This window comes from Ursus americanus, chromosome 26, assembly GCF_024610735.1.
Source record: "Ursus americanus isolate L20-20 chromosome 26, mUrsAme1.1.p, whole genome shotgun sequence".
Lineage (NCBI taxonomy): Eukaryota > Metazoa > Chordata > Mammalia > Carnivora > Ursidae > Ursus > Ursus americanus.
This window is the reverse complement of record NC_142152.1, coordinates 6282278-6303665: the sequence shown is the minus strand read 5'-3', so window position 1 is coordinate 6303665 and position 21388 is coordinate 6282278. Positions and strand designations below refer to the sequence as shown.

Genomic DNA, 21388 nt, shown 5'->3' with positions numbered 1-21388 from the left:
TACTTAGTACATTGTACATGTTTAATGTGTATACATGGAATGAGTGAATAAATGAATTAGAAAACCAAGCCATTTTACCAAAGGCATTTTGATATCACTTTTAGGAATATTATACATTAAAAGACTATCTACTATTTATTCTAAAATGATGTAAGCCACAGTATTGATATATTTCATGCTGTCAGCTGTTATGTGTTCCCATGAGGAGTCGCCCATCAGAATACATGAGCTCTTGGGAAGCAGGGACAATATCATTACCCTCAATTTCTTGGCACAGGTATGTTCCAAACTGGATTCTGAGCTCAAGGGTATAGGAGCACATCTTCTGTTGCTTTTGTGTTCTGCCTTTAAGCAAATAAATATTATAGTACTGTGTATATAACATGAGCTTCCTAAATGTATAATAATTAAAAGTTAGGGCTCTCTGTGATCAGTTTTCCAAAATAAATTTTGATCTTGTTTTTGTTAGGTAAAAAAGACACCTTGTTGACTATTGAAATATGGCTACTAACCGTGCTTGCTTTATAGAATTCATCATATCACAGTACCACCTTTTCACTTTTTTTAGGGTGACAATCTCAGAATTGAGAATCCTCTTTTGCCTCCATTCAAAATGAGATTATATTATGTGTTGGAGATTTCTGGCAACCTAGTTCTTTTTTTTTTTTTAATAAACTTTTTTATTTTAGAATACTTTTAGATATATAGGACTTGCAAAGAATACAAGAGTTCCTAGATACCCCACATGTACCCACTTTCCCCTATTGTTAACATCTTACATGAGGGTGCTACATTTGTCACAACAGATAACCAGTATTGATATATTATTAATAAACTCAAGTTCATACTTTCATTCGGGGGTGACCCAATTTAAAGGTAAATTCCAGTAATTTTTAAAAAATGAAAACTAGTATTCAGTGTACATATATCAGGTGCTGGCTTCCTGATTCTTAAAAGAAACAAAGTAACTTTATCCAACAGGGCTTATCAGGAAGGGACTTATAATAATGTGAGTTTAAAATTCAAGTGGGGGAATCTTATAGCTTAACATATTTTATTTGTAAGTTGGATATTAATAAAGATGACAGGATAGGGTTTGATCATTATTAAAGCTGTTTCGTTGTTGCCTGGAAAATGTGATACTACAACATGGTGTGTTCTTCATAAATATCTATCCTAAAAGCAATAATCTTCCTAAGATCCCTGGACAGAAAAGGGCTGTCCTGGAGTAAGAAATGTGCTCTCCTTGGGGCTGAGTTGGAACTCAGCTGAGGACACAGCATATGTAGCCAGGGGCTCAGAGGCTAATTTCTACAATTCAAATTGGTATAAATTTTAGTCTGATTCTTTTCCCCAGGACTGTCCAGTGTATGATTAAATTTTATACGGGAGCATATTAGAGATATAGGCATTTTGCTGTTTCGCTGGAACCTTTTAATCAGCTTCCATGCAGTCCTGGGTGAAGTAAAAACTTCATCTTATCTCTCTTTTAGGACTTTTTAGTTTGCCATCCTCCAAGCAGAGAAGGCAGCAAAGGGGCAGCACTGCTTCTTAAAGACTCTGCTTTTTATGAAATTTTCTTCAATAATCCTCCTCCAGTCTTTTTTTTTTTTACCGCATTATTTGAATCATAAAATAAGCAAAAATTGTACTCAAATGAAATTAGAAAATTATCTTAATGAAGCTCTGGAAACATCTCAAATCTCAGAAGATATTTTTTTCCTTAGTTTATTTTTTTAGTTCTAGAAAGTAGGTCAGTTGAAATACCCCCCCCCCTTTAATTGGCTTCATTAGGGGTGGAAAATTATAGAAGTAACTCAATTTGAAGTGTAGATTTAAATAAGAAGAATTACACTGGGATTAATATCATTTAAGATTTTGAATTTAAATAAGATGCATTTAATCATAGCTTATAATTTCTTCTTGAAAAGATTTTTATAGAGAGGAGGCCTAAGTATTGAAATAGATCAATATGTAGGAAAAAATCTGCCATTAAAGATTTGACAGGAAATTGCTTTATAACCATACTTCTCAAGTGGAATGGGATAGGCTGGTGATGGGTAGTAAGGAGGGCACGTATTGCATGGTGCACTGGGTGTTATACACAAGTAATGAATCATTGAACTTTACATCAAAAACGGGGGGTTACTGTATGGTGACTAACATAATATAATAAAAAAATATTATTAAAAAAAATTTATTCCACAGACCTTACTTAGATAGGACTTAAAGGAGAGGGAAAGTATTCAGTGACCAAGTAAGTTTGAGAAATTGCCTGCAGAACTCCTCAGAGCCTTTAACATTGAGGATTTTTTTTTCTAGTGATAGTGATGATGTCTTTTACATATGTTGCTTATTCCCCATTCTATACCTCATGATGTTTTCCCAGTGTATACTATGAAGCTATTACAACCAACCGTCTGCTCAGTACCTTCTGTTAATTTAAGTGTGGGTTTTATACATGACTATATGTCAGAAATACCTGGGAGATTCCTGGGCCCTGACCTGGGAGATTCTGAGTGAGTAGAGATGTCACTGTGCTCAGAATTCTGTATTTATTACAGACACCCAGGTGATTGAGGCAGCCAACACCAGTTTTCCAATTGTGCTTTGCAACTGTTGAACTAAAAGTGAATTGGATTTGGGATGCACTTAGTTTGTGCTCATAAACATGGGCTAACCATCCCATACTGGAGATAAACTGCAGTGCTGACCTTCAGTGATCCTATAGGGTGATGTGCTGGCTACAACCTAATGTGAAACTATTGCTATGATCCTTTAAGAAAAGCAGAATACTTCTAAGGGGGCTTTTGGTCCCCTTCCTAATAAGGAAATACTGTCTATAAGGTTACCATTTGTTTTTACTCCATTTGAGTAGCTGCCTTGTGGATGGTATTTTATTCATACTTTAAAAAGAAATACTAGTTTATATTTACTCCTAGTGCCATGTAAGATTATATTCTCTCCCATCTTCCTGTTGATAATAGGTGGACATTTAACCTTAAGCAAATAGACCGGATTATATCTCATTTATGCTTAGATTTATGTGAGCACTGAAAGTAGCTTTTCATATTAAAACTGTGTGGTTATACTCTCTGCTTGGTAAAACAGTTCTGTATTCCTGGACATTCTCTTCTGTTCCTACAAATATAGCGGGAAAGAGACAATATAAATACTATTGGAGAAAAATAATTACCTTTGGTTTGAGAGGCAACTAGCCTTAACATATCTTGGTTGAATAGTGTTATATTAGCAATGATATATGAAACGGTAGACACATTTAAAGGTAGAAACCATCCCCCATTGTTTTAAAATTATTCTACAAGTTTTGCCAATGCAATAAGACATGAAACAAAGAAAGGGTGTGAGTATTGAAGATTGGAGATAAAAATCTTCATTACTGGGCGCCTGGGTAACTCAGTTGGTTAAGTGACTGCCTCTGGCTCGGGTAATGTTCCTGGGGTCCTGGGATTGAGTCTCACATCGGGCTCCCCCTGCTCTATGGGAAGTCTGCTTCTCCCTCTGCCTACCACTCCCCCTGCTTGTGCTGTCTCTCTCTATCAAATAATAAATCTTTAAAAAAAAAATCTTCATTACTTGCAAAAAAAAAACCTGTATACATTGAAAACCGGAGAGAAGTTAAAAAATAATGTGTTTAATAAACTGATTAGATGTCCACAAAATCCACAGTTCTTTTGTATACAAGCATGGTTTGACATGTGCAGTTTTGTTATTTCTCTGTGTTGGTTGGTGAAGTACATAGAGGTATTGTTTGTGTTGTCAGGTTAAAGGATCAGGAGAGAGAGCAGAGCCTTAAAAACTCAGGGAGAAAAAGGTTGTAGGTAGGGCTTAACCTGGGTAAGTGAGAGAGATCAATTGAAGTGAATCCTAGAGATTCTGCAGATGGTCTCAAGATCGCTGGCTTCCTTTGGCAGAAGCGAAGGAAGTAAAAGCCAGACCACAGTGGTTGATGAAGGAATGTAATGGAAGAGCCAAGACACTTATTGAGTTTGTAATGGAAAAAAGAGATGGAGAATTTTGTTGTTGCTGCTGTTTTGTCATTTTGTTTGTTTATTTATGGAACCCTTTGTTATCTCCCACGTGAGCTTGGAAACTTCTCAAAGGCAGGCTCTCTGCTTCTGTGAGCCCTGCAGCACATAGTACTGCCTTGAATGGATGAGGCACTCACTGGCTTTATGTTTAATTCATGACTGTGAATGAAAGTTTTAAAACAGTTGATAGTGGGCAAAATACAGAATGCGTTTCAGTGCGTTCTCATTTATTAAACCAGCAGCCCTGGCTCTGAGATGTGCTGTCCCCGTGCCAACAGGAGCAGTTGTGCTGTTGCTCATCTCCCTGTCTCTCTCCTCACCAGTCTCGCTGCCTTTATTTATGGCTGGCATTTGGGCTTTTTTACAGCTATGAAACCTACATAGTGGAACATCATGCTGCTTCTCCTGTAGGGCGTGTGATGAGGAGCGGAGTTTGGCTTTGGAGTGCTCGGAACCAGAGGAATCGCCGAGGACTCGGAGCCCAGCCCTGACCACTAGAGAGCCCACAACACAATGAACAAATTGAACTTCCATAACAACAGAGTCATGCAAGACCGCCGGAGTGTGTGTATTTTCCTTCCCAACGATGAATCTCTGAACATCATCATAAATGTAAGTAGATCCAACTTTAGAAATGTTTGAATATTCTCTTCCCACCAGTGACCACATTCAAGTTATTACCTGGTGAAGGGTGAAAGCCTTACAGAATGAGGCCATGAGTAATGTAGCAGAATTGGGGTGTTAAAGTTGTCTACACAAGTATAAACTTTGAATTATGGCTTAAGTGCAGCTGCTTTCAACATTCTTTCACCTGGGGGTAAAATTACAGAATTTTGGTTACTGTATTATAGAAAAACACCTTGCTATTTTAGAACTCTTTGCGGAAATATGAATTTTAATTATATAATATGAATTTGCTTTTTAAATGCCTTTGAGTTGTCACACACATGAAATGGTAATAATTGCTAGCTTCTTAATATGCATCTTGATCATTAATAGTAGCCTGTGTTTAGCCAATTTCAAGAATAGGCTGTGCACTTGAGCACTAAGCTGTGGCTTTTGGTTCTTGAGTCAGAGTTAACTGTCTTAGTTAACCTGGACATTGAGGAATATGGTACTATTTTTAACTTCTAAAATTGAGTTATAATCTACATACAGCAATGTGTAGGAATCTTAAGTGTGTAGCTCAGAGAATTTTTACAAGTGTATATACCCATGTAATCATCGTCCAGCTTGAGATATGGTATATTTTCAGTACCCCAGAAAGATCTTTTGTGACTCCTAGACCGTAATCTCCACCCGAAGGGTAGTAACTATTTCCTCCTCTATAATTTGTTTCTGAACTCCAGGCAGCTGAAATTGTGTGGTGTGTTCTCTTTTGTATCTGGCTTCTTTCAGTCAGACATTTGGCCTGTGAAATTCATTCATGCTATTGCATGTAACACTAATTTCTTTTCATTGTTGTGTAATATTCTATTGTGTGAATATGCCCAATTTGTTTATCCATTTATTGTTGATGGATATTAGCTTATTGTAAGTATCGGGCTATTATGAACAAAACTGTTATGAGCATTTTATGTGTATATGCATATGTCTACATTTCTGGGGTTTATTCAAGAGTGGAGTTGTGAATCATAAGGTTTATCTGTGTTTAGTTTTGGTAGACGCTGCCAAACAGGTTTATGGTAATCAGAATCATGCCTAGCATTTTTCGACCCCCTCCCTATTATTGACTTTCATATTCTTCCTTTCACTGATTGTATTCAGATGGAATTAGGGAAAAACTTGCCTTAGTGCATGCCTTGAATTGGTTTTCTTTGCTATATGCTACTATATTTTTAACCCAATTGCTATGTAAAAGAATATTTCTAAATGTTATGCTGAATATATATGACATTTAAGTAGCTTCATTAAAAAATTTAGACAGGGAAAGGTTCTGCTTATTATCACAATTATTTTGGTTTTATTCTGACAATCACCACAGTTTCGCAGTTTTAGTTTGTTGATTTACTAATGTAACCTCATTTTTGCTCATAGGGATTTGTCCATGCATCAAACCTTCCTCTTGGATGAATTTTATCATCTGTTGGGCAGAATTTCTTTTGATTAACAACATTGTTATTGAGGGTACCCAAAGTTGTTTTTGACTATGTGAAGTGATAGGCTATTATTTTTACATTTGGTGTTTAAAAATCCAGTAAAACTCGGCAGCTTATCTTTTTCAGTGTGGTCATGGGCAAAATACATTAAAAGGTAATTCTACTTATATAGGTGAATATGCTATTTCAGTTGTTGTATACAGTGATTTTATAAAAAGATACCCCTGAATTTTTTAAAAATTCAAAATCAAGGCATATAGCCTAAGCACTTAAGAAAGTCCTCTCAGTTCCATCCATGTCTTCAAACATAATCCACTGGTAGATTGTATACCTGTGTATTCATGTGTGCAATTTTGCAGACATACAGGATGTGGAACAAAACCTTCCTGACCTCAGGTAACTGGAAGGAGCACCAATCTGTCTTCATGAGGACTACTAAGAGCTGACTCCAACTTTCAAAGAAATGAATTTGTACTAAAATCTGAGCTGAGGAATTAATTAGGAATAACATCTCTGCTACAGCCATAGTATGTGGTTGTGAGAATTGAGGGTTAGCCCATAGCGTCATTCCTGACATGTAACAAAGTAGCTGCTATTATTACTTTAATTCCTCATCAGAGATTAATTTTACATGTTTTCACTTTCCTTATTTTGCAAAATTAGTGTAATATCCCCACAGGATGGTCAGGACTATGATCATGGATTGTATAGCCATCTATCGTCATGATTAATGAGGGTTTTAGGGTCACAGGGATCTCACTTGAAATCCCTACTCCTCAACATCCTCTGCAGCCTTGGGCAAGTTAGTTTTTTTTGCTTCCATTTCCTCATCTATGAAGTAGAGATAATCGTCCTCTCATCACGGTCATTTCGAGGATTTAAAGATATAACATGAATAAACCGCTAACTGTAGTGCCTGGCAGCTGGGAATTGCTCAGTAAGTGAGCACTTAATAGAGTAGCACTTGTTTTAATTTCTTTGAGCTGTTTGTTCATTTCATTAGGGAGCTCTGTTAATGAAGCTCAAATGGAGAATCTGAACTCCCTCTAGGCCTATAAGATTTTCTTATTCCAGGGCACGTAGACTCCCCTGCCATATCCAGACTCCTCTCTAGCAAGCTGTTGAACAAAGGAGGGAGGAGGGACCGAGTTAAGTAGCGTGGAGGCCCCTCATTGCTATAAAACCAATTCAGGGCTGCCAAAGGTCTGTCTTTTTCTACAGTGTTACCTTTGTATTCATAAAATTGCAATGGATGTTTGTAGTGTTGTAGTCTAACAAATTAGCTGTAGCAAAAACAGTTTTATTAATGGTCTCATTTTTTCATCATTTCTAAATATTTTTTAAACAAAGATAGTTTATTCCTTGACATGTGTAGTTGATAGAATGTTGTCTTTCTTCATGTGGGGTAAACCTAGTGTTTTGATCATTCTAGTTTCTCCATGAGTTTGAACTAGTAGAGGACGTTTTAAATGATTTTAACCATCAGGTAAATATTAAATATGGAAACTTGGTAAATTTTGACAATAAAGCTATGGTAAATGTACACAAAATTTTTGAGTAATATAAATAGTGGCCAAGAGTTTATACCAGTTCACTAAGACTAAAGTGAACAATTCTTTTTTTTTAAATATATTTTAAACATGCTTGCTCAATAACAATGACGTTTATTTATTTATTTATTTAAAAGGTTTATTTATTTATTTTACAAAGAGAGAGCATGTGCAGGGGGAGGGGCAAAAGGAGAGGGAGAGAATCTCAAGCAGACTCCCCACCGAGTGTGGAGCCTGACATAGGGCTTGATCTCAGGACCCGGGATCATGATGTGAGCTGAAACTAAGAGTCAGACACTGAACTGGCTGAGCCACCCAGGTGCCCCAACCATTGACAGTTAGGATCAAATGCTGTTTTTATTAGAAAGTTCCATATGGAGTTTATTTTTAGATAATACTTTAATTTTTAATACCTCATACTCTATAGCACTTTTTAAAGCTCCATTGCTCCTGAAGATTAGAGAACTTGAAAAATTTCACAATCAGCTAAAATGTAGCCTTAAAGACTCATAATATGCAAATAAAAAACCCTCAAGCTTGTTTTCACAGCAGGTAAGACTTTGAAGCCGCAGCCTTACTTAATTACAGTTTTAAACAAGAACACTTACTTACTTGATAGTTGTTACAGAGTTTTATCAGTAGGTTCCAAATACTTGATTTAAACTAGCAGAACAATAATAAGTATATGGGATATATAATAGGGGTGTGTGTGTGTGTGTGTGTGTGTGTGTATGTGTATGTGTATGAAGGAAATGTACAGCATTATTTGAATAGCAATTACACAGTTACAACATGGTATGTTTTATATATAGTTTGTGGTTTGGAATTTTTCTGTTAACTTTTTATCACATTTTATCTCAAGAGCTTTGTTTATGACATTTAAAAATACAGTCAAAACGAAGGATTAAAGGTGCCCTAGATGGTATGACATTTTAAGTCTCAAATTTATAGTGTATTAGTATATTAGACCATCAAGAAGAAAACCTTCCTTGTAAAGATACTTGTTTAATTCATGCTTTTGATAATCTGAACAGCCTGTTTTGGATACCTTCTGAAATATTTATCATGCACCATGGTTTTGGAATAAGGCCTTGTCCATATGTCATAAGATTTATGAGTCTTGTACAGGATAGTATTGGTACCTTATTACCATTTTGTAAACATTTGTATTGTGATAATCATTATTGAAACACGGCACAGATTAAAGCAATTACCATGAACCAACAGTTGTTTTGCCAGTGTTGCTTGTTGTTTTAAGGCGTATAATTAGGGTGCATTAAATTGCCTGATTGTGGGGGTGCCTGAGTGGCTTAGTCGGTCAAGTGTCTGACTCTTGGTTTCTGCTTGGGTCGTGATCTCAGGGTCATGGGATTGAGCCTCATGTCAGACTCCAAGTTCAGCGTGGAGTCTGCTGGAGATTCCTTCCCATTCCCTCTCCCTCCCACTGTGCTACTCCCCCCAGTTGCATGCTCAGTCACTCTCTCTCTAAAATAAATAAATAAAATCTTCTAAAAAGTTTTTTAAAAAATAAATTGCCTGATTGTGGCTCAGCGTGTGGGCTTGGCTTACCTGCTATCTCAAATTGTGTTGTTTTGTTTTGTTTTGTTTTTTTCTCTACAGGTTAAAATTCTGTGTCACCAGTTGCTGGTCCAGGTGTGTGACCTACTCAGGCTAAAGGACTGTCACCTGTTTGGACTCAGTGTCATACAAAGTAGGTTTTAGTCCCATCTCTGACAGATTTAGCCAACTATTCCTGAGGAAATGATATTTTATAGCTGTAACTTAATTTGGGCATATTGTGATAATCCAATGTGTGGTTATCCAAATACCCATAAGCTGGTCATTATTTTTAGTCTAGTATTCATTTTTTAATCTTAACTGATGTGTATTTCTTTTAAGATTTAGAATTTTAGGCCATGTATTATAGTTTGAACTTAAAAATCGGTTCCTTTTTAAGAATCTAGATTTTGTGTTTGTTCTCTTCTGTTTTAATGAACCAAGCTTGATTTTTGTTTCCTTACACTCAGGGAGTAGCTGGAGCGGGTAGGAAATTATCTTGAATGCTTTTATAATTTCTTTTATAATTTTTAGGCATAAGAAAATTTAGGCATAAGAAAAATAACTCTATTCAAGTTCTCTTCCTGGTGACTATATAGTATAACAAAGTGACCTACTAATTTGCTCCTATTTTCTGTATTTCCCTCTTCACACCTTCTCTTTTTTCCAATTAGACTATGTGATGTGGAGGTAAGGGATCCGTTTCTTCTGTATATTTTATGTAAAGTTTTTCTCCACATAAAGGGCTCAATATAAGCCTGTTCCCCGCCCCACCCAGGATTTACCTGCAACCTTCCTTATAAGCTTTTCCTTTCAAATCATGTTTTTAAATTTCTCTAGTCTTATGTCAAAAAACCTTTTGTATCTTTGTTCCTTTTTTCAAGAATACTTGTTTTGTGAAATGTGTTTAATTGTATTTTATACTTCTTTATCATATTCTACTACTGGAATTGGTTTAAATTTAAAGGCTCACAACATCTTGAGAATCTGGTTAGTACCATAAAGTGCTTAGATCTGCCAGGTTGGAAAGTGTATCACGATCAGCTGATAAACAAGGCCCTTCACCAAAATGTGAACCATTTTCAGTTGTCTTTTTAGGAGAGGCCGGAGAGCGTGGAGCAGGGAGCACCTCAGGAACCAATGAATCAACCATTTGCTCTTCAGTGCAAATAGTTCAAGCAATAAAAACACAAATGCTCAGCTCCGTCCTTCTAGCAGTGCACCCCTCAGTCATTCTTTCAGTAAAGGACCCAGGAGAAATAAGATGCCGTATAGATTCTAAAAAATTTTTCCTTTATTCTAAACTCAAAGTTAATTCTTTTAATTCTACAGCTACAGCCAGACTGTTGATCTGTGTTGTTCAACAAGTCAGTCTAATAAAACCAGTTTACAGCTTCTTAGATTTCAAAATGAGAGTTTTTAAGATACCTTTATTAAAAGAGAGATTGTAGTGTGGTGAAAGAACATTGGAAGAGCAATCAGATGACCTGGTTCTAATTCTGGTTCTACCACTGGCTAGCTGTGTGGCTTTAGAAATACCACTTGACTTCTCTCGATTTCACTTTTCTCACATGTCAACTGGAAATTACTGCTTCACCTGCTCTGTCAGGTTTTGATACATGCTTTTGAATTCTTAAAATATAAAGTCACAAACTGTCAGATGGTAGAGCTATGGTAGTTTAAAAATATGTGCTGGTACTCAGTGATAAGTGCTGTTTATTATATTGCTTCCTTAGATGGCGACTCATCTGAACACAAATAATATTCACCAGAAGGGGTTGTCTGGTCTTGTTCATTTCATGTTAATTGGTAGCGTATGAGAGATGGGAGATAATTTAGTTGATCTGATAAGTAGATTTAAGTAGCACCCTTTTTTTGTCCGTGGGACCTCTTCCCTATCCCTTTCATTCAAATTGGTTGGCTTAATATGTCATTTATAAACAGAGTAGCTCTACCCTTCCTATTCTCTTATGGGTCTTTTTCAGTCATACCCCTCCCCCCCCCAGCATTCAGTCAGGAGTGACAGTGTGGTCAGGATCTACCCTTCCAGAGTGAGTACATTTTTATGCAGAGCTCTCCACAAGCATACTCCCTTAGTGATGGTTAGAGAAAAAGGAATAAACGTTTTTAAAAAAAGAGGCTTAAAACTTTGGGGGCCTAGGTGGCTCAGTCAGTTAAGCCGCCGACTCTTAGCTTTGGCTCAGGTCATGATATCACGGTTGTGGGATCGAGCCCTGTGTTGGGCTGCTGTATGCTTAACGGGGAGTCGGCTTCAGATTCTCTCTCCTCCCTCAACCCTATGCCCCCCGCCCCCGCTTGCACATGCGAGTGCTCGCTCTCTAAAATAAATAAATAAAATCTTTAAAACTCTGTATGAGCTAGGAATGCTGAAGGCTTTTGTTGTGAAATATCTCTTTTTTAAAAGATTCTCTTCGGGAAATCTGAAAATTTTAATATTTTTTACCATCTTGTCTTCACATGTTTAGATAATTTTACATGGGTTTTTAGCAATCATAGTTTCTGTTCATCTTAAGAACATCATCCCCTTGAGGAAAACTTTGGCATTCTTTTTTTGTGTGAGATTCTTTTCCTCATTCCACAGGATCAGTCCCAAAGGCAGTGAGAGTAATGGCTTGCCCTTTTATCGGGCTGTGTTATATGTGGAGAACACAGAGAAGAAATAGTCTTAAAGGCTGTTGTTCACAAAGTGTGGGTCAGGCCCTCACTTGGAAATAGGCAGTTATCCTCAACATCCCCTAATTTCTTACATAGCTGTTAGGATGGTGTTTCTGCCCTGTTAATTATTCTGCACCTATGACGAGAGTTCTCTGTGAACTCAACAAAAGCATGTTTCTCTAAGAGCAAGGAAGCCCACAGTGTTGGAAGTTTGTGCATTAGCATGACCATAGAAACTAAGTAAAAACAGGAGGTGGAAGCTAATATTTCTTCTAAATATTACAGATTTTTAATAGTATGTGTTCTGTATGGCAAATGCAAAATAATTCATTAAAAATCTCATTACTGTCTAGCGAACCTTTTGTCTTTAAGTATCTTGTTGAGTTTTCATGGTACTTTGTGAATTCAGAACACATTCACAAATTTTGAGGCTTTTAAAAAAAAAACAAACCTGTTTTTGTGTATATTCTTTTCTTTTAAATCTTTTCTTTATCATCTTGTCTCCTTTTTTTAATGTGCAGATAATGAACATGTCTATATGGAGTTGTCACAAAAGCTGTATAAATATTGCCCAAAAGAATGGAAGAAGGAGGCCAGCAAGGTACGACAATACGAAGTCACTTGGGTGAGATTACATTTATAAGCAAAATTATTTTGATTTTTTTAAAAGGTTTATTTTAGCTAATATTAAAAAAATATTAAATTTAAAAATTTAATTCATGAAAATGTTATGAAGTAGAGAAGGGGAAGTAGAGAAGGGGAAAGGAAAATGAATTATAAGTTCCACAATGTCATGTTAATGAAGTGTTAATAGTTTATTGCATACAACAATAGATTTTAGATATCTGCTTAAATAGGGGTGCCTGGGTGGCTTAGTTAGTTAAGTGTCTGCCTTAGGCTCAAGTCATGATCCCAGTGTCCAGGGAGCCCCAAGTCGGGCTCCTTGCTCAGCAAGGAGCCTGCTTCTCCCTTTCCCTCTGCCTGCCACTTCCCCTGCTTGTACTCTCTCTCTCTGTCAAATAAATAAATACAATCTTTTTTTAAAAAAAAAGATATCTGCTTAAATAGTGTTGGATAATAACTTTTTAGTGATTTTGGGATAATGCTTTGAAATGAAAACCATGGAAAAAATACTTACTCCTCTTTTGTGGCTCTATTAGCTGTCAACACTGATGTTCTAGAAGTTATTCATAATTTTTGAATCTACTTTTACTATACTTACCTTTGATACTTTGTTACTTTATTGTACTGGCGGTGCCTTTATTTAGTAAACATCAATTCCATTTACAAGGGAGATCACTCACAGGGAATTTACCTAGTGTTTCCAGGATCACCCTAGTAAATCAGGAATAAATCCCTAGTGTCTAATCCTAGATCCTCCAATTTGTATTTTAAGAGTTCTTGGAATAAACGGGAAGGCTACTTGAAAGCCAGCTACAAAGTAAGGCACATTAAAGTCTAAATAAACAAACAACATATTAGAATTCGGTATGTGGAATGTCCGAGGAACAAGAGAACATTTGTAATGAAGAGCAAATGGTCACCACAGGGGATAGAGCTGAGAGAGGAGCTGGATCTCAACTAGAAATTTCCACTGGTATTTATTTTTATCTTCCCTTATGTTGTCATTGGCATTACCGTGAATGAGTATCAGATACATGATGCTGCTTTATAACTTCCCAGTTTTGCATGAACTTGGTATCCATAAGGGACAATTGTCTGCCCTCTGCCAGCTACCACCACCCTGCCCCCATCAGAAGTAGATAAAACCTTTTAAGATTTAAAAACTATCTTGTAAATAATGATATTTTTTTGCTTTTGAAACCCCTTTTTGTAGTAACTAAAAATAGCTTGCTTTTTATATGTGTCTTTATTTTAGGGTATTGACCAGTTTGGACCTCCTATGATCATTCACTTCCGTGTGCAGTACTATGTGGAAAATGGCAGATTGATCAGGTAAGAGGACAGGCATTCTAAACCTTTACTTTCCCATAGCGCTCACCTTCGTGTTTGTTTGTTTCCACCTGCTATGATATAGATTCCAAAAGAGCAAGGATTTTTTAAAAAAATCTTTTTGTACGCTCATGTATCCTCAGTTCCTAGAACCGAGGTTCAGTAGACACTCAATAAATATTTGTTGAATAATGAATGAATGAATGATAATGTTAGATTGTTGATGAAAATGTTAACAGTATCACTGCCTTACATTTTCTGTACTCCATGTTTTCGATAACAGATCAGTCAACAAAAAGATATTTCATTCAAGAAGGAACTAGCATTTTTGTGAAGAATAGAGAAACTAATTAAAGGATTATATTCTTTTCTGGTGGTAGGGTGGGGAGTAGTAGGACAAGCAAGCAAGAACTCTCTCCTATAAAAATGCATGGTGTTTATACAGCCTGGTTTTCTTTCCACCTTCGGGGTCTTGCTTCTGTTCTTGGCAGTAGCTTTAAAGCTAAGATTACACCCAGTGGAGCTATCCTGTGAGAATCTTAGGTGCGGTTTGGCAAGGGCAGGTAATTGATTCTTTTTCTGGAGGTGGGTGCAGGAACAATACTATGCTTGTGATACAAACTCAGAATTTACCATCTCAGAAGCTCGGTTTGTCATTTGTATAGGAGGATTCAGTGCCAGAAAACGTTCAGAGGTTTGTTGGCTGATAGAAAATACTAGAAATGTGAACTCTGTTTTACTTATTTACTTTTAAACTCTGAGAAACCGCATGTAAAAGAGACAAAGATAGATTTGGCAAATGAGTTATATGTGAGGTTCACTCTTAATATTTGTATTATTGCCATATGTAAATTTAAAAGTAAAAAACATTAGCCCATAAATAATTTTTTTAAAAGGCAAAGAAACTTTTTTAGTTATTCCGAGTTTGTGTAAAATTTTTCCTCAACTTACCTACTAAGTATGGAATGTGCTGAAAAGAAGCAAAATATATTATTTAGCCACTAATTAACCCCCTGGGACTAATGAATGTTTAATTCATCCATGTACTTCTGTTCTTTTCCCCAGGGATAAACTAGTCCAAACACTGTGTGGTCAGCATTATAAAAAGAAGTGCTCTGAAAAATATTCTGTCCCAAGGGGGAAAAAATTACATAAATGCCTTATTTTTACTCTTCCTACTTAAACACCATCTTAGTTGAAATCAACTCATGTTTTTATTGTCATCAGCTAATGAGCTATGAATCTCAGGTAAACATTCGACCTAAAATAATAGGAAGGCAAAGAAACTCGAAAATACACACACACACACACACACACACACACACACACACACACACGGTCTTTTTTTTCTCTTGCATTTTTGCTTTGATCACAAAGGCGTCCCATTTGCCTGTGACATTTTTTGGAGCTTGATCCTGTTTTCCCCTAGTCAGCACTTCTTACTCAATGTATTTAATGGGAACTATATTTATTTCTGGCCTCAACAGATTGTAATGAGTGTGTTATTACTATTTCCATTTGTGAGCAGTATCGTGATTGTCGTAACATGTGCGTATAAAACCACACCCATAAAGTCACATCCACTTAAAATAAAAGATTTAAGGCAAGCTTTTTTTTTTTCCAGTTCATTCATTCTGAAAAAGAAAAAAAAAAACACTATAATTAAAAATTTTTTTAGCGGGCATATAAACAGAAATATTTTTAAAAGGGCCTAGGGTATTTGTAAACCAAACCAAAACAGAACAGCAAACTACTAGAGCCAGGATTGTCCCCTCAGATTCGTCCTTGTTTATAGCATATGTGCAGCATTTTTGCAGCAAAATAATTTTAATGCAGACAACAAATGCCTAGGCTTCTATACTAATCCTTGTTCAATGAAATGTTTACCATATTGGAGTGGAATGATTCAGACCTTGTTTCCATTCTCTGAATGAATCAAATGTTATAGGCCTGAGGAAATGGTATGTTTGCTGTTGGGTAGTCTGACTTGGAGTTCTGCCTCCCTGTGACCTGGGTGAGGCAGCAATCAGGTATTAGCTACAACCCTCCCCCCCTTTTTTCAAGGAGTTGGTGGGGGGGAGGGAGGACGAGGGAGAAGAAACAGAAGAGCTCTTGTCACCAGATGGATAGCAGGATTTGGGTTCTGTTTACATGCCATCGGATTGTTCCATCAAATGTGAGTTCTGTTTTCTTTTATTTTCCTAGTGACAGAGCCGCAAGATACTATTATTACTGGCACCTGAGAAAACAAGTGCTTCATTCTCAGTGTGTGCTCCGAGAAGAGGCCTATTTCCTGCTGGCAGCCTTTGCCCTGCAGGCTGATCTTGGGAACTTCAAAAGGAATAAGCACTATGGAAAATACTTTGAGCCAGAGGCTTACTTCCCGTCCTGGGTAGGCACTGTTTTCAAATTTTAAAGTGTTTTCTCTAGCACATTTCTAGTTCATTATGCTGCTACTCATGTTGCTGCAAGAAATGGGAACCCAGATGTTTGTGGCCAGTAAAATCTTTCATGATGCCCAAATATCAACTTAACGCTCAGAGCACTGTACGCGTGCTCTCGATATATTTGATCTGCTCCTGATAGTTAATGGGGAAGAGGATTGCTCTCCATCCTAAATATGGTGCGGCTTGGAAGTTGCCGGCCTTCTTTTGGCATTTGCTTGTCTTTACTTTCTTATTTCTTATTCGAGCATCATTTTCTTCCCTTTGGAGGGAGAAAGACATTACTCTTTAAAAGGTAAGGTCATTTACAACTTTTCTTGTATTGAGAAAACAAATATAAGTAAATTCCTTGCTCTGACCGCTATCTCCTCCACTCCCAAGAGAGGAACCATGCTGTTACTTCAGCAAAAAAATTTAGGTTATTCCAGCATGAACTGTCTCATCTGTCCTTTCTCCACACAACCTTGCCCCTGTATGTGCCTACCCTTCCTCCAGGTCTCCGCTGTCACTTGCCTCTCTCCCACCCACATCGCCACACCACGAGCCTCTACTCACACGAACTTCTTCAGTCAGAACAGACACGGCACATTTGTGTTGCCCCACCTCATCCTCAGGGAAGAAAGGAAAAAGGGAAAGAAGACCTACCACTCTCACCTTCCCTTCTCAGGAAAGCCGCTTCAAAAAATAACGTATATTTGATTTTTTACCTTTGGTTTTTTACCTTTGATTTATTTCCCAAGCGAACTCCCGAGCATGCTTCCATCTGCCTTCTTTTCTGACCACTCCACTCGTGGCGCTGTCCCTGAGGTCACCAGTGACCTTGAGATTGCCAGATCCAGTGGACACTTTCCCCTTCTTTTCTCGGCTGCATCGGACACGTAAGCACTCTCATCTTGGGAGATCTCATCCAAACGAGTGCTTTTTAACAACCACTTCCGTGCTGGCGACGCCCAAACCTGTTTCTCCCCCCTGTGACCGTTAGATAGCTGGTCACCCATAGGCACCTCAAACTCAGAATGCACCAAATCAAAGTCATCTTCCCCCCTCGTTCTATGTATTCCTTCCTCTGTGTTCCTAGTCTCTGATAGTGGCCCTGCCATCCACCCAGTCACTTGAGAGTCGTACAGAACTCTCCCCATCACCGTTCTTTCTCCCTGCCCTAGCCAGGCAACTGGAACATCCGGTAACATAAAACACTTGATCACCCATCACCCGGCTTAAGAAATAAAATTCTCTTGACTTTTTGCTGTGGTTGACTTCCTAAATGTTTATCGTGTGTCCGACCCATTGTTCCATCTCCCAGGTTCCAGCTCTTGACAGTGCTCAGCAGCACTCCTGTGGGGCTTGTCTTTGCTTCAGTCTTTACAGCTTGCAGATGAGTTGATTTTGCTTCTGATTTAAACCTTCAGGGGCTCCCCTGTCACCTGCAGAGTGAAAGCCAGGCTGTCAAGCATGACCGAGGAACTTTCCGGGACCTGATCTCTCTCTGCCAGTATTTCCATCTTCCTCTCTGGTGGTCCTGCGCCTTGAATTTGATGCTCTGACAACATCCAGCAATTCCTGTATCTCCACACGTCCTGTGGTGTTTCGTGCTCTTCCTTCCACAGTTCCTTCAGCCAGTGAAACCCCTCTCCGTGTTTGACCTGGCTAACTTCTGTTCATCCTCCAAGACTCTGCTCAGCTGTCGTTTCTTCTGGGCAGACTGCCTAGCCCCCTCCTCTGGGGTCTGTAAGACCCTCGACATAGTGTTTTACAACTCTTTTTCGAATGATCTGTTTATCTTTTGCCTCCAGTAAACTGTTTTTGAGTATATTCTAAAGGACAGGCACAAATGTCACTTTTCTGTTTCTTCAGCATTTCACATTGAGGTGCCCCATATAAGTTTTTGTGGACGGACTGACAGTGCTTCAGTTGTTAAAGAGAAACCACAAAAGGTGTCAAACTTTTACACATTAGTGTCTGTGGAACCCAAATTAGCCCATATTACATTCCCTAATTGTTGTCAGGTACTCACTGAATCTTGGTCCTTTAAATCCGAGCTCCCCGTCAGGGTGCCATAGCCTCCAAAGTGCTGAGATCCGAGTTTCTTCAATCCCAAAGATTGAAGGCACCTACTTCAGTGCCCTTACAAATACTATTTTCTGGGTGTTCTTTGACCTGAGAAAGTTTGATAAATGCTCACTTAGGTGATATCCATGTAAAAGTCTAGAAGTAAAAATCTGTAACTTTGAGTTCTCAGTGAAACTTCTTAAGTGGCCAGTAATTGATAGTGTTTAATTCAATAGGAAGAAACACAATGTCAGTATCTATAAAAACATTTTCAAACTAAAAATTCTTTAATTTATTTATTCTGACGATTTTAAGCACTACTCTTTTTGCTCTCCTTGCATAATTCTTGCCATATTTTATAATTCTAATGAAACCAGCTAAGACTTTGAACTAATCAGCACCTTTCTCTTAGCCTGCAGCTGCTGGCTACTATGTATTTGGGGCATTGAAAGGCTCAGGCTACTGTCCCATGAAAACCTGAGCCACGGTGAATTGCAATGAATGCTTGAATGAAATTGGTTTCTCACAAGTATTCAAATAGAGTGTTCATATCAGCCTTTTATGCAAAAACCAAAGCTGTTTCAGAGAATTCCTCCCCGTCTCTTGCCTTCTTTGGATTAACATTTAGAACCTCCCACTCTGTGGCTGTAATTTTAGAAGAGTTAAGTAGGATCCGGACCCTGAAGATGTGTTGACAGTCAGTGTATTTCATGGAACCAGTCATTTTGCAAGTATAAACACTGATGTGTACAACATTTTGCAAGTTTGCATGGTTTTCTTTTTTTTTTCCTCTTGGTGAGTTTAAAGCCCGGAGAACATATTTTTCTCATTTCTTGTGATTTTTCTTCTCAGATATGCAGTACTACAGCTAAATTGACTTTGTGTCTTCTAGTATTAGCTGATTCAGCCTAGTAACATAACAGATGGTGAAAACAGAATAAAAGGAGGAAATTTCCTACTGGAAGTTAGCCAGTTTGCACGGCCTATTTTAGGTTCTTGTCCTTTTATCATTTTGGGGATGAGGGTAGAACTTCCATCCCCCCAACAAATGTTGCATTGCATACCCATTGTATTCCAACAGGTTGTTTCCAAGAGAGGGAAGGACTACATCCTGAAGCACATTCCAAACATGCACAAAGATCAGTTTGCACTGACAGCTTCCGAGGCTCATCTGAAATACATCAAAGAGGCCGTCCGGCTGGACGATGTTGCCGTGCATTACTACAGATTGTACAAGGTACAAAACTGTAGCGTGTCTGCAGCTTCTGAGAAAGAAATACCTTTCTTGATTAGAAGAAGTTTTTATTAAGATTTGTCATTTCATTTTTTAACAGGCTTTTTATTTTTAATTTCTTTTTTAGATTTATTTATTTGAGAGAGCAAGTGCACGGGTGCACAGGCGGGGGTGGGGAGGCAGAGGGAGAGGGGGAGAGAGAATCCCAAGCAAGACTCCACCTAGGCGGGGCTGGATCTCATGACCCTGAGATCTCAACCTGAGCTGAAACCAAGAGTTGGGCACTTAAGCGACTGCGCCACCTAGGTGCCCCATTAAAGGGCTTTAAAAAAAAAAAGTTTCATGTGAACTGTTACCGTAGGTCAGTCTTGGAGTTAATGATGCTTCTCCTCAGGCCTCGGAGCATGATGGAGTCTTTCTTTAATGGTTCTGATATTGAGATAACAAGTGGCTTCATATCGTGAATCTGGCTTTTCAGTGATTATGAAATAGTTACTTTTCTTTTTTCCAAATCTGCATGTCTGCTTTGGAAATAAAGTAGACAGGGGACAGGAAACATTCTGGGAAAAGAAACTTGTCCCTTTCTCAGTAACGCACAGCTTGTGCCTGCCCAGCCAGCATTTTTATAAGCAGCCTTATTTCAGGAAGCAATCAGAATAGCCTTGAAGAGGAAATTGACCTAAACTCAGTGATAGATTGGTTTCTCCTGTTAAATCTATACTGTATGTACCTTTCTTGATGTAAAAACATATTAGTTGGAAAAAACAGCCCAAATAGTGAAAATAGGCCATGTCTTGTCTTTACTATGCCAGATGAGGATTGCATTTTCTAAACATAGTTCTTCCCATGTTCGTGGGAGAACTGGCACTAAACATACTCACTTATTTTTATTGAGGAAGCTCATAATGGAAATATTTTAGTTACTTAGTAATTTTATGTATCTTCTGTTTTGAACTTCATACATTATATCCCGTTATTACAGATAAGCACTTAGAAGACATGGCCCAATTTCCGAGTACATTTAAAATTCAGAGAACATTTCAGGAATTTTTTCCCATATGTTCATTATACTTTATTTTTTATAGTTTATGGTTTAGCTGGTAGAATGGATATCATATTATATGCAACTGATGAATCACTGAACTCTACCTCCAAAACTAATATTACAATATATGTTAATTAATTGAATTTAAATAAAGTTAAAAAAAGAATATATCGTACTGGCAAGTGATAATTGAATTTCTTAGAAATTAAGTATTTTCTTTCCAAACAAACTGAATATAAAGCCTTTAAATAAAGCCTTTTATCCTCATGAGATAACAGCCTAAAATATTTAGGCTTGCCTCTGATTTTGGCTTTAGAGCTGGAGAGTTAACACAGTTTGAAACCTATAAAATCTAGTGCATCTCAGAATATAGCTATGACATTATATTCAACATTCTAACATCTGAGAAAAGGTAGAAAGCTAAAAAAAAAAAAACATAGGCAACAAGAATAGTCTTGTTTATCAGAGTTTTCAATAATGTAAATATTTAGAATATTGTCAGATACGGATATATGTAATATAGTGAAAATACTAATGATTTGAAATCTCAATGGTTTAAAAAGTAGAATATACCATTATTGATTTAATATGTACTCATGATTTTCTTAAAGCTTGTAGTAAAGTACAATAAGCAAAGTTATTTTAAGTCAGAAACTTTCTAATCCTGGGATTTCTCCTCCTGTTTTTCCTCTTTGGTGCTTAATTGTCCATTATACAAGGAAAGCATAC

The 21388-nt window shown here is 37.5% G+C and overlaps 1 protein-coding gene across 5 annotated transcripts in view; it reads left to right on the top strand.

The window, feature by feature from the left end:
* Positions 1 to 21388, top strand: part of FRMD6 (FERM domain containing 6) — a 78356-nt gene that overhangs the window by 37985 nt on the left and 18983 nt on the right. For 2 of the 5 annotated variants that reach the window (XM_045810381.2, XM_045810382.2), the window contains exons 2-7: positions 4420 to 4664; positions 9322 to 9412; positions 12456 to 12559; positions 13814 to 13890; positions 16093 to 16279; positions 19462 to 19617. In XM_045810381.2, the coding sequence (XP_045666337.1) occupies positions 4566 to 4664; positions 9322 to 9412; positions 12456 to 12559; positions 13814 to 13890; positions 16093 to 16279; positions 19462 to 19617 (714 nt within the window). In that variant the 5' untranslated portion in view covers positions 4420 to 4565. The remainder of the gene's footprint in view (positions 1 to 4419; positions 4665 to 9321; positions 9413 to 12455; positions 12560 to 13813; positions 13891 to 16092; positions 16280 to 19461; positions 19618 to 21388) is intronic. The other 3 variants (XM_045810383.2, XM_087855974.1, XM_045810384.2) reach the window with 2 other exon arrangements.